Source organism: Polyodon spathula, chromosome 3, assembly GCF_017654505.1.
Source record: "Polyodon spathula isolate WHYD16114869_AA chromosome 3, ASM1765450v1, whole genome shotgun sequence".
In the NCBI taxonomy this organism is placed as follows: Eukaryota; Metazoa; Chordata; class Actinopteri; order Acipenseriformes; family Polyodontidae; genus Polyodon; species Polyodon spathula.
This window is the reverse complement of record NC_054536.1, coordinates 78,447,304-78,461,732: the sequence shown is the minus strand read 5'-3', so window position 1 is coordinate 78,461,732 and position 14,429 is coordinate 78,447,304. Positions and strand designations below refer to the sequence as shown.

General features: G+C 35.4%; 1 protein-coding gene across 1 annotated transcript; it reads left to right on the top strand.

The window, feature by feature from the left end:
- Window position 1: 1 nt before the first annotated feature.
- Window positions 2–13,768, top strand: LOC121313440 (transmembrane protein 68-like). Its single transcript, XM_041245970.1, has 8 exons — window positions 2–135; window positions 1,121–1,195; window positions 2,838–3,242; window positions 7,706–7,873; window positions 9,290–9,483; window positions 12,719–12,779; window positions 13,123–13,262; window positions 13,416–13,768. Exons 2-8 carry the CDS (start codon window positions 1,156–1,158, stop codon window positions 13,518–13,520), a joined length of 1,113 nt encoding a protein of 370 aa, XP_041101904.1. The 5' UTR covers window positions 2–135; window positions 1,121–1,155; the 3' UTR covers window positions 13,521–13,768.
- Window positions 13,769–14,429: the final 661 nt, after the last annotated feature.

Here is a 14,429-nt window from a genome sequence, read left to right as displayed (position 1 = left end):
CCTGATGACCGTGACCAAACAGCGTCGACTTGGTGTAGGTCAACGTGAACGTGAATGTGAATGAAGACGTCAACTGGTGATAAGGGGTATTTTTGGTTTCCCCACTACTTATTTATACAATGTGGAGATCTCAAGGTACTGCACGTTTATCTGGATTTAAATATGAACTAAACTGGCCTCTGTTGTTGTGCCTTAAAGATAGTAAAGAATATGGTGTTTTGTTGTGTTTCCTGGTTGATGTATTGGCGGTACTTTACACATACAGCACAGATAATCATGTTTGATGTCAGATTCATATATGTACACAATTATATCGATCAAGAGTCCGAAGGAGGTGCGGATTGTGTAGCACTGTGTTAGCCCTATTAATGTATATGTATATTAGTAGACAGGCAGACCGATAGATAGAAGGGAAGATAGTGAATTTAAAAATACGCTTGCTTAGTGTCAAGTGTTCGTTTTTGTGAATGCAACATAAAATATTACAAATAAATTAGTTCGTTTTTGGAACTGCTTTTACATACATCAGAACGGTTTATCCAGCAATAGTTTTGCAAGGTACAGTGTCGTCACATGATCTGTTGAAGTTAAACTGCTCGTGTTACACTACTGGTAGCAGTTTTTTTTTTTTTTTTTTTTTTTTTTTTTTTATATACTGGTGGTAGAATTTCTGCTGGCATTAATTAGTCAAGAACTCCGGCTGCGGACTGTACATTTTCTTCTGGTTGTAGTCACTAATTATGTACATATATTATAGGAAACAAAAATCCAGACGATCAACTCTTTGCTTATATAAAGAGTTGATCGTTACCTAAAACATCCCTTTTGACATTTGTGTCTGTGTACACACACACACACACATATATATATATATATATATATATATATATATATATAATATGGTATATATATATATATATATAATCTATATATAGTATATAAGATATTTAAGATCTTTTTAGTCTAGTAAGCCTTTTAAGTCCGTGCATCTCATATAAGTCTGTGGTAATCAGATCAGCTGTCTGCAACCTGTTCTTTTCCAATTTCCATACTGGAGCTTTGCACGGGCCTCATTTAAACCAGAGATTAATTAATTGCTCTCGACTTGTGTTCTTTATAGAGACCCTTGACATCTGTAGGCTAGGGGCATAATGAATGCCATTTCTTAGCCCACTAACTACAACCCCCACAAAAGGTAAGTTGTGAATCTTATTTCTTATCTCCAAATTAAAAAAAAAAAAAAAAGTTTTTACTGTATGGGTATAGTTTTATAAATTGAACATATATCAGAACATCATATAACTTTATTAATATTCTTTACTAACACAGTATTCTTTGACGTTTATTCAGTTTGTAATGTTGACAGTTTTCCACACGACGCATGTTAAACCAAAAGATGAAAAAGTTCTAATATGTCAAGCATCTTCTTATTCTACTTTATATTGTATATACTCAGTAGCGGTGCAAGCTTATTGGAGGCCCTAAGCAACAATGTACAAATTTTGCACTGGAGCAAACAACATTGAAAGTTGTCCTGTAAATGTTTCTCTTCTTCATAGCATCATTCTGGGTGAATTCTTGTACACAGAGCACAGCAGTGCAACACTTGCAACTCATTTGTTGTACTACTAAATCAGATATATGGAAACTCAACTGAATAAACTTTCAACAGTAGAAGATTTCTATTTAAAGACAAGTCTAACTTGCTTTCTGTATTCAGCTTGCTTACATTATAGATTTTTTAAATATTTTTTAAATATTTTTAATATTTAAAATTGGGTGCTTATCTTGTGGTAGAAAATATTCTAACCTAATGTATTGCAGTTAAACAACGATGTTGCAATATCCACTCATCCTCTTTAATAAAGTGTATATTCAAAACTTAAAGTACAGTTGTATCTGGACCCGCTATAAACACCAGGGGCTGCAGTATGACATGTAAGTCATGGAGAATATAAAATGCTGACTGAGGATATACACTATTGAGAACAGAGCTTATCAAGGTCATTGACCCTCTCTCTCAAGGTTGCAAAGCTTCAGTGTATGGTTTATTGTCTGCTGCAGTTTAAAAAGGACAAGTGCACTTTAAAGAAATGGCTGAAATATTATACAGGATTTTTTTTTTTTTCTTTCTGATGTAGGCTGTTCAATGTAGTAGCAGATAGTATGGCTATCTTTTACATAAGTTAATGGAGTGAATTTAAAATATATGGACTATGTTGCTAATATGTGTCTAAACACCTTTTTTAAGTTATTCATTTCAATTATAAAACTTTAACCATATTTTACTGAACCTGTGCTGTAGCCTTAATATGTGGGTTACACCTTTATAAAAACACCATTTTCTATTTATGTTTTTGACCTGTTACAAGAGTGGCCACACAGTGTCATATTATTAAATTAAACCGGAATCAGGAAGAACACCCAGAAAATATAAATTGGCGATACTATTTAAAAGTAAGAAGTAAGAATTCCCTGCCCTTTTAGACAAGATGACTGTTTGCTCCAAAAATGTTTAGCTGATGCATTCTATTTGAATACTGTGCTTACAGTACAGATAATTGTTGGTTGGCTTAAACCTGAACTCCTCAAGAGTGAATGTTACCAACCCAGATTCCACTCCTGGGTTGTGTGTAGACTTACGTAATGAGAGTCATTCTTTGGATGGCTGAAAGTAAGATGAGGAGCAACAGGGCTGTTAGAAAATTGCATTGTATTCTTTCTGCAGCAGCAGCAACCTGACAAAAATAATACTGTAATAACAATGACTAAACAGAAGTCAAACTAATTTAAACTTTTCCCTCTGGTATCATAATGTTCTTGTTTTTTAACCTCAGATCTGCTCATTGGCAGTTGCAATGCCAGTGAAACCTTGAGACCGGTGTGTCAGGCAACCCAAAACCACAGTGACAGAATGCCACATGAGAATGACTCCTGCTTCAGGGGACAGGAATCTGTCAACTATTTCTCCTGCATGATTCACCTGTGGGAGGAGTGGACTGGTCTGGAGAATATGGAGAATTATTTCAACTACCTAGACTACCTGGTGTGGGTCTTCACCCCACTGGCTATCGTCTTCATCCTTCCACTCTTCATTGTGGTCTTTATTTACCTTTCCATCCTCTTCCTCCATGTGTATAAGAGGAAGAATGAGCTAAAAGAGGCCTATTCCTATAACCTGTGGGATGGAGCAAGGAAAACACTGGCAACCTTGTGGGACGGGCATGCAACAATATGGCACGGTAACCACTTTCAAACTATTACCGCTTCCTTACAGTACCTTTTATAATAGTTATTTGGGCGCCATTGCGGATATAAATAAATCAAGTAGTATGTAATGGAAATTGGCACAGCATGAATCAGCTTGAAAAAGAGCGTGGACCAAATGTAGCAGAAAATGTGTATTTTCACGGTTAATTGTTTAGCCTTCCTCACTCTTCAAATATGTTTTAATCCATAATAAGGAGCCATATTTTGTAATGACATGTTCATGTCAATATGGTAGTAATAAGGATTCACAATAATAACAATGCATCTGGATTTAAATTGTGATCCTAATTTATTTTCTTTTTAGTACATGTTTACTAGAATAATGTTTACTTTGCAATAAAGTACTGGTACTATGCATATCAGAAAGAACATCAAGGTACATCAAACAAAAAGGTAAAGAAAGGAAGCTATTCCTGCTACCTCATATTAAGTACACATTAGCTTTTGTACTGTATTTACTTTATATGTCCTTAGAGCCAGGGTGCTGGTGAAAGCTATGGACAAGGCAGACAGATCATTGTATGGATGTTGACCAAGCAAATGTGCCAGCTGCAAGGTCATTTTGATGTCAGGGTTTCTGTTGATTTGAGCTGATTTAAGTTTTTGCTTAAAATAAACATATTAACATAACATTTGTGAAACATTTTGTTGTAAAATAACCCTTATAAAGAAAGAGTTTACCATAGTAAAAGCACAGCAGTGAAATAAAACATGGTAAATCATAGGGAAGCATTGCAAAGAATAGTGAGATAAGGCAAAGCATATTAATAAACATGATAAACTATGCGTTTCTTGCAGTCTCAAAATCTCTGGGTGAAACAAACTATGCGTATGTGATATACGCATTTAATCCTACTTGTGTTCCAGTAGTTTGTTTTGGAAACCTCAGCACTGACTGTGTTGGCTAAATGCAGAATTTTTTTTAATGTATTTTTCTTTTTGTCACCTGAATTTATAAGGTTTGAAAAAACATATGTCCTTTTTCACAATGGTTTTGTTTAAAAGAGCAAGTGGCTGCCGGGAGTAAACTCAAACTTCTTCCTTTTATTGTTTTCAACTTGCAGTCACCACTCTACAGTATTCCTGTTTCATAACACACATTCTAAAGTATAGTATTGCTGCTTATCGATATTAAAATAAAACATTGGATTACCAGATTGGTCAACTATTTACTTAAATAAAAAAGTGTTTAAGAACCTATTAATAACAAAAAGCTGGCATGCACCACTATCAGAAAACATAATAATGAACTAGGAGTGCATTTGGTGCAGTTCACTGGGTGTAATATGCAGTGGGTGATAGGAGAGTTAGCAGGTCTTTGTACAGAGGAACAGCTTGGTAGGTTGTGCACTAGCTGCAGAGCAGAAAGCAAGTAGAAAGATCTGATAGCTACTCTGACAGAGCAGCTAGATCAGCAGTGGGCGATCAAGGAGTTACAGCAGTTTGTAGACTCCCAGGTAGAGTTGCATGAGGTCCCAGTAGATGCACAGAGGGAGATGGGTGGACCAGACAGGGAGTGGACAGTAGTTAAAGGGAAAAGGAAAAGGGGGAATAGGGTAGATCAGAGTTCAGCAGCATGCAGGAGGATAATAGAGAATAGTCCAGAACTTGCAAACAGGTTTCCTGCTCTTGGGCCACAAGAACAGGAGTCGGATAGTGACCAGGGGGAGGAAGTGAAGAGTTGCAGCAGGCTACAGAACAGGTCAGTAATACAGTGGAGGATAGTATTGGTACAACTGACAAGCCTGCTGATCAATAGAGTAGGGATAGTCAGAGGCAGATAATCATTGTGAGGGATTCAATTATAACACAATTTTACAGAAGGCACCCAGTAAACAGGAGTGTTATCTGTCTAGCTGGTGCCAGTTGAAGATGTGATCACCAGAGTAGATCGGGTCACAAACGGGGCAGGTATAGAACCAACAGTGATTGTCCAGGTAGGAACAAATAATACATGAGAGTAGGTCAGAGGTACTGAAAGAGAGGTTAACGGAAGCTGCTGACAGGCTTAAAGAGAAATGAAGTCAAGTAATCTGAGAGCAAGGAGGGAGAGGATTAGCAGAATAATTGGTTCAAATATATGGTTAGAGAATAAATGCAGAAGGGAGGGTTTTTGGTTCATAGATAACTGGAGCACCTATGGGTGAGCTTTACAAGAAAGATGACCTACACATCAATGATAGGCAGTAGCGATGCTAGGATTTGCTATGTGAAGTAGGTCTAACCACCTACTTTTTTTTTTTACTAACCGTTGGTTAGTATCACATCTGCCAGCAGAGCAATCACATGACTTGGTTGGCTTGGTTGCTGCTGCAACAAACCAGACGCGATGTGATTTTTTTCATTGGACGACAAGATACTTTCGCAGCGACATGACCGCACACACCAGAAGCAACACATAGGCGGGGCGACATGTTTGAAAACTGGTAAATATGAACTCAATATGATATATATAGTTGGCAAAAAATCATACATACTAGCTTACCCAGTTCTTTCAAAATGGGCTCCCATATATTGTCTTTCAAATCTGTATCTTTATGATTGCGATGACCTTTGTCGTAAAAGTCTGGGTATTTTTTCAACGTATTATTTTTTCCTCCGTCATTCTGGATACTGTTTCTTCCTGCTGGACCACGTGCATTGAAGCTGTTCTCTGATTAGTTAATTCCCTAGTTGTCAAAAGTATAGGTTCTATTAATATTTCCAGAGCGCTCACTCTGCGTCCCGCCTACATGTAGACAGTCTGTTGGCTGTAATTTGCGAATTTGTGTTTTGATTGACAGTCTGCCAATACTACCTTGCTGCAATTTATTTTTCTAATCCCAGTAAATTAGATGGCACCTATATATTTTTTACAGTTACTCATTAAAGTGGGCTCAGAAAAGAAAAAAAGAAATGACTCAAGGCTGGGCCCAGGTGCCCGGGAATTTGCGACTGTGACAGTTGAAATAATGGAACAGATTTAAAGTTATAATGCAGGATAAGTATACCTAAAATGAAAAAGATGGCTGTAGGACTATAGGACTTACAGGAAAGATGGAAGAACAAAAGATTGGGACGAATATAGGAGTATGCTTAAACAGGTAATAATGGATATTAGGAAGGCCAAAAGAGATATGTATGGAAAAAAAAAAAAAAAAATATATATATATATATATATATATATATATATATATATATATATATATATATATATATATATATATATATATATGATGATATGATAGCATGATTTATGAGGACTGCACAATATCTGATGTATTTGTAATGTTTTCACCACACACAGGTCTTCAAGATTTCAGCATCAGAAAAGTAGAGGTATTCAATTAATTACAGCAGATTTTAAAAAAAAATGAAAACAGATCACTGGGCCCAGGTGAGATTTATCCAAGGGTGCTTAAGGAAACAAGGGTAGAAATAAGTAGACCACTGGCTATTATCATGTTCAAGTTCAAGAGAAACAGGTGAGGTCCCTGAAGACTGAAAGCTTGCAAATGTGCCATTATTTAAAAAGGGGTGATAAGACAGACCCAGGTAATTATAGACATGCAAAATGATTTAAGCAATATTAAGAGGTAATCTTGAATACATTATACAGCAGTAATATTACAGAGGATGTCCAGCATGGATTCAGAAGAATTCTTAATCCTCTAAACCAAAATCTGGCCTACAGTACCAACTAGACTTGAGATGTCTACAGTAAAACAATCCCAATTAAAACAAACCCTAAAAAACTAGGCTAGCCAGCCCAGACTACATTGTTTTCTACAGCAAGTCTTCATACAGTCATTGTGCAAATGACTTGCTTCTGCAAACAATGCAGTTGCTAAAAGTGTCACTGAAGGCTGGAGTATTAAAGTCATGGCAACACAGTGGAGTGTCTGATCGTGTGTGGAGGTTTATAGTGTGTGCTGCTTGATATAACTGGTCCTGTTGTGGTAGGAAGCCAGCACATAAAATATTGTGTCATAGACCCTTGCAATCTGCAGCTAAAAGGCTAAATTCATTTTCTAAATATAGCACAGTAATTTGTCAGTATCACATGCTCCATTATCTGCAGAGAGAGCACAAATATTTAATTTCAGGATGTTTTTTTTTTTTTTTTACCGACAGGGGGTTGAGTGACACCCTTTGCCAGTCCTTTAGGGAAAAACAATAAGTTCCATATATTTTGTAGTTGGAGTTGAAAACTAGCTAAAAATCAAGTACAGTTCTTTATCATGACATTTCTGGCTTGCTGCAAACATATTTTCCCCTTGCCATGGCATTAATTGCTATGAACTATAAACTAGTAGATTAGTTGTGACTGAAAGCTTATGTATTTAGAAGGTTATGTTTCAGCTTCATTGGATTTGGTAATGGCTGTTTCACACATGGTTGCCGCAGAGTTAACAGGAAGTGGAATTTAAGTGTTGTTCTCTTTTACTCTGGACAGGTTACGAAATCCATGGCTTAGAAAAGATTCCAGACAAAGGACCAGCTCTTATTGTGTATTATCATGGAGCCATTCCAATAGACTACTACTACTTTTTAGCAAACGTCATTATTCGGAAGGGAAGGACATGCCACTCTGTAGCTGATCACTTTCTTTTTAAATTACCAGGTAATTGTTATTTATGTATATGTATTTATCTTTTTGAGGAATTTCTCCCCAATAGTGTTGTACAACAGCTTTGAGGAAGTTTTCTTTTTTTTTTTTTTTTTTTTTTTAATATTTACATTTTGTGACCGATTTTAATAAATACAGAACGACTGTGAGTGATGCATCTGTTGGTGAATAATATATAATAGATACTGTAATTGTCCCATATTCAAGTACTGCACATGCAAAAGATTTTGCTGAAAAGTGGCGAATTATTGCTATATGGGAGGAAACGGTTACCTGAAAAACAGTTTGATCCTTTCCAGAAATGACTGGTAACACTGCTTAAAAAGGTATTTCTAAAAAGTGCAGTCAACTTGTTTTGAGACAAGGATAATTTCTCAGACATTAGACATTACTGTAGATTACAGCCTTTCCTGAAAGCATTGACAGTTATGCATTTGACTGTTGTATGCAGTATTATTTTATTGGGAAAAAAAAAAAATTGAATTTATTTTTAAACAGCGACCCCAAATATTCCCAAAATCAACAAGGGTTGTTGTCAGTGTTGCAGCATTCCTCACAGTGTAATTTTTGCATCTGAAAATTAACTAATTTTACTATTACAGTACTTCAAATTACAAAACTGTCCTTGGGAATTACTTCAAAAACTGTTTCCAGCACTTCAGTGTAATGCATAGTGTGCTGTTGGTGATTTTAAATTATTATTATTTTTTTTAATTATTTAAAAGAACCCACTGGCCTAAATAAATAATAGTGGCATTGGCCCAGATGCCAGATGGCTCTTTCTTTTAAAAAGCTATAGTATATCTGACAACACCAGCAAAACAAAGTGTAATTTGATGGTACTGCAGCAACTCAGAGTCCTCTTGTACTTTTCTACATTCGCCTAATAATAATAGTCTTAGTTGTATGTTAGTTATTTGCTTTGTATAGAAAATGTAATTCCCTTGCTTGCCTTGGATTGCATTGTACTTTCTATTGAAGTGGCAGCAGTGTGGACTGCAGGGTTGAAGCACAAGAAGCATACTATTCATTGGTGTGAATAATATGCTGGGTACACCAAGAGAAAAATAATCCATATTGTCCCAGATGGTTAAATCAAGGTTCCAAAAATAGCACATTTTGAAGATGAAGACCCCCTGTATTATATTAAGGTTATTATTGTTCTCAAGCCATTCTACTCTGTGTTTTGAAAATGATATATTAAAAAAATATATATTATTGTTACACTGAGCCTTCAGAAACTGGTATATTACCAAATCCGGTGAGCAAGCACAGTATTCTTCTTCTTTGAGTGTAAAAAAAAAAAAAAATCTATGTAGCAGAGCTCACTGGTGGTTAACCATTTATAGAACATTTGCAGTGTGGTAAAATTGTAGATTGTTGACTGAGGATTTCTCGCCTGCCTCCTAGGTTTTAAGCTGCTGCTTGAGGTATTCAGTGTTATACATGGGCCTCAGCTGGAGTGTGTCCGAGCCCTGAAGAATGGCCACCTGCTAGCAATTTCACCTGGCGGGGTCCGCGAGGCTATTTTCAGTGATGAGAATTATACCCTCATATGGGGGAACCGCAAGGGATTCGCCCAAGTGGCCATTGACGCCAAAGTGGTAAGTGGTAGTACTTGTATAAGATGGTTAACTTAAGCATAGATGGAAAAAAAGACCTGTTGCATAGCTCTTGGATCCAAACCCTGTTTTAGGAAAATGGTATGCAATGGAGATTTGTTTTTAACCCAGTATAAATACTTTGTCTTATACATAGGGCTACTGATTTTCAGTTTTAGCTGATAAAAAATGATAAAACATCTGCGATACAAATAAAATGAAATTAGAGTATAGCCAATAAACGTCAGAAAAACAGAGGAAAGGCTTACTCAATTCATGTTGACCACCTCTTTGCCATTTAAAAAACAAATAGTAAAAAATACCTTTCCCAGTGCAGCTGGGCAATGTCCCTCCTTCCTAACTTGTATCAATCATTGATTCGTTCTGAATAGTTTAAAACCCATACTCTTCAAGATTTTGTGGTGGTGGTAGAGATTTAGTCTTCACTTGTCAAAAAAATGATATGAAGTATGTACATAATTACTCTTTGTACTGTATGTGTATCACACTTTAGAGTTCTTCGTATTAAGAACTGCTTGCTCAGTTGTGATGAAACTTGGCTTTGCACTAAAGTTATATGGAAGATATAGCCATGGTCACATCTTGATTTTATAACAGCTTTGGAGGGCAATGTATTTTACTAACATAATTGTTTAATAGATGCATAGAAAAAGTCAGGATCATGTTAATGCAGGAAGGCTTTTCCTGAGGGTTAGGATTATGGAGGATAATCATCTGAGGATAGTTCCTCATCCCATTCAGCAACTCCGCACGTGGGGTTTAGTAGCTTCTTAACATCTGTCGAGTGAACAGAGGCAATTGTCTTGACAACAACAACTGAAGCTGCAGTGAGACGGTGTTCAAATTGGATTGAATAATGGGGTAAAACAGATTTTAAAAAATAGAAACCGCTAAATGAAAGTGAAAAAAAGAAGCAGAGATTTGAATCACTTGAGATATTTTATATTTTGGGTGTTCCTATTTCCATAAAAATTTGAAAAATGTAATTAGTAAACCTCTTTTGCTTTTTTATTACAGAAGCTTCATCTACTTTTATTCACAGTTGAAGTGATAAATGGCTTTGGTTAAATGTAATAGCATTCTGTTTTAAATTAATTGCAATATTGAAGATTGGAAAACTGCAATAGAGCTGGCTGTCTGTACATCTAAGGGAAAAACTGCTCTTTCACAAGGTCTAGTACGTTTCCATGAACCACAGAACTCGGCTATGTTTTTAAATTACTCCAGTTGGCTCCCAATTCGGCCTGGCCTGAATTCTAAAGTTTGAATTCGGGCTGGGAGGAAATGACATCACTAAGTGTCAATCAGAAATGTTGTAGGGGCGGGAACGTACCGTATAACAGGACATTTTGGTTGGTAGTAAATTCGGCGGATTTGCTACCTTGGGGGATTTTTACGGTTTTTGAATTGCCATTTTTCACTTAGCACCCTCACAATGCAATATTTTAACAAGTATTTTATACTTCGCAATAATTTCAAACTAGTTAATAGACTAGCAAGCAGTGGTGAAATCAGCTCAGTTTTATACAGTGCAGAACTGATTTATTTATCTACAACGTATCAACAGAAACAATTTTGGCTGTTAATTAAAAACAAAAACACAAAAATGCGCAACATATAGATATAACAGAACATTCCTATTACAGTAGCAGGCACAGTTTACAGTGCCTGTCTTGGTTTCTGATTGCATCAGATCAATTCCAGATTTTTTAAATCCTTGTCCTGTGCTTCTTTAACCTGTTCTGCATACCGGTCTGCCAGAGGACGGGATCACTGTGAACACTGTATGTAACTGGGATCATGATGAACAGTATCATTGGCGATCCAATCAAAACTGCCAATAACGCCAAAATAAATTCTCCACCTAAATTTCCCATTATACGGTAATTATACACCCGGGTTCATGAATGCCAAAAAACAAGTATGGTGAGAGAGACATTTTTACTGAATAAAAAGATTTGAAAACATTAACGTGAGTATAAAGCTTTTCTTTGTCAGAAAGCTTTTCTTATAATATATATATATATATATATATATATATATATATATATATATATATATATATATATATATATATATATATATATATATATATATATATGTATGTATGTGTATGTATGTATATATATATATATATATATATATATATATATATATATATATATATATATATATATATATATGTATGTATATATATATATATATATATATATATATATATATATATATATATATATATATATATATATATATATATATATATATATATTGACAGTGTCGACCCAGGGGACTTTTTCGACCTGAAAAAAGAAACAAGGACCAGGGGTTATCAGTCACTGTCACATTTTACTACTACTAAAAATAAATATTAATATAAATATATAATATAAACTTGTGCTTCTCAAGTGACCCCAGAGGTTTATTATGCATTCGTGATATGAGTCGCTTGCAGTTTGCATTCAACTTTTTTTGTTTTTGGTTGTCTGTGCATCTAACAAAGCAGAGGGGTTTCAAGACATTTCTTTCAATACATCTTACACTATACAACTCTAAAATGGTTAGTGTTTGCATATATCTTTTATGTTTCAAATGTGTTCTACCATAGCACTTCTCTTATACTGTCTTGTACACTAGGTATTCAGTACATATTTGACTGAAGAACTACAATCGCTTGCTAAATTACGGTTTCTTGAAGCAGTTTGATGAATGGTGGTTTCTGAAACATGAACCCTGAACTGAACCCTGGTTTGCTGCTGCAGTTTCTCAGGGGGGATTTGAATAGTTAAACACTGCCTCTTGTGATTTGACCATTTGTAGAATGGAAATACAGATATTTATTGAATGGTTGTTTTCATACAGTATGTGCTGCAGTGGGTATTAACTTAAAATATAAAAGCAAACCACATTAATAAGTACAACAGTAGAATGGGCCTCTAAGGCTTTCAAAAGGCCATATACTGTAGTGGTTTGAATTGAATTATGAAAAGGACACTGAAACTAGTCCATTATTGCAACAAGACACTTGTTGATGTATCACTACTATAGACTTCCAGATGTTTACATACAGCTACAAATAAACAATTGTGAATAGAAGTACTAAAATTCAATAATTTATATATATATATATATATATATATATATATATATATATATATATATATATATATATATATAAATAAAAGATTACATGTTAATGTTCTTTTTTCCTACTTTTCAGCCCATCATTCCTATGTTTACACAGAATGTTCGAGAAGGATTTCGGTCACTTGGAAGCATAAGTAAGTAACTTATGCTGTGCTTGTTTAAATGCTTTTCAGAAGTATACATCGCTGCATCAGAAGGACAGTTCAATACAGATTTTCGAACCATAATACAGATTTGTGCCTTTTATTGCAAACATCAGTTTGTAAACATTGTAATATAACAAAATTGACCTACTGATGACATCAAAAGCATGTTAATATTGACCATATTATATAAATGCAAATTGACATTACGTTTTGGTTTAGTATAGCAGTGCACACACATTTTGGGACAATATATGTATAATACTAGTGTTAAAAATGGTACCAACTACAGTATGCTCTGATGCATTCATTTTCTTATATATATTTTAAACAGAGTTGTATCGATGGGTTTATGAAAAATTTCGATTACCAATCGTTCCCATATATGGAGGGTTTCCAGTCAAGTTTCGCACTTACCTGGGTGATCCTATTGTACATGACCCTAACCTAACTGCAGCGGAACTTGCAGATAAGGTAAGATACTTTGTGTTTATTTACTGTACAGAATCTGGGGATAGAGTGCTGACACTTTTGCATGTTGCTGATCCTGACATTTTTTGTTTGGTTTTCAGAGCTGTGGCAGAGATATGTGTGTATTAATGACGTACTTGTTACCTTCAATTTCAGGTAAAACTAGCTGTGCAATCTCTAATAGACAGACACCAAACAATACCAGGAAACATCTTCCGGGCCCTATTAGAACGATTCCACAGAAGACATAAAGAAGACTAGATATGTTTTCCTGGTAGAATGGGGACTTGTACAGTTAAATTAATTATGATGTATATGAACATGGTCTTACTGTGACTAAGCTGAGAATGTTGCTAGTGTTAGGCAATGAAATAGATAAACCATTATAAGGATTTTTTTTAAAAAATTTGAATGAAACTTACAGAAAATGTTTGTTTTCTTTTTGTTAGTCTTGCCTGTCCATGGGGAAATTTAAATCAGGGTAAAAACAATAAAACATCCTATACACATTTCCCAACAGTGGCTCTGTCTGTACCTGTAAGAAATATACAGCCTGGACTTGTGTTCTCTGTCCTGAAACTCTGTCTTGGAACTCTTGTGACAATAAAAGCATATGGTATAGGAATTGTTTGTATGCTGATTTGTTGAGTAGACATTTTTAATGTTATTTTAATGTTACTGTATTTTTCCAAATATAGTGCATTTACATTGACAATTAACTGTAAAATAAGCACCCTGTGCAGGAAGTTGCAGTGTTTGTGTAAATAGTGGTTTAGAGAGAGTTCCTAGCTTGTTTCTGGTTATTTGGTTCGTAATGTTAGAGACTGGTCACTAGCCATGACCTAGAACAGTTTGTCGGTCATAAATAGATTAATCATAGTTGGGGGTGGGGGGGGGGAGCAAGATAGGATACCTGACTATAAGCAGCAGTATCAGCTGCAACCTTGAATTGAAGGACCGCTGTGTCACTGGTCTTTTAAGGAATGACAAACTTATCGGGAACACATATGATCACTGGTCAGTTCTGTGTGGTGTCTGATAGGGGAAATCACCGATTGGGAACGGTGACATCTGAGAGGTGTCAATCAGCACACACACTAATCAAGACAGTGAATCCACACAGTGAGCTAGCTGGATCAACCAGAAAAGCGTGCTGGGCTTGAAAGTTGA

Bases quoted from the DNA above. Each gene is read 5' to 3' on its own strand.
- LOC121313440 (XM_041245970.1), top strand. From the start codon at position 1,156: ATGCCATTTCTTAGCCCACTAACTACAACCCCCACAAAAG. The intron at 1,196-2,837 runs GTAAGTTGTGAA...TTTTAACCTCAG, and splicing joins AACTACAACCCCCACAAAAG to ATCTGCTCATTGGCAGTTGC. The intron at 13,263-13,415 runs GTAAGATACTTT...CTTCAATTTCAG, and splicing joins CAGCGGAACTTGCAGATAAG to GTAAAACTAGCTGTGCAATC.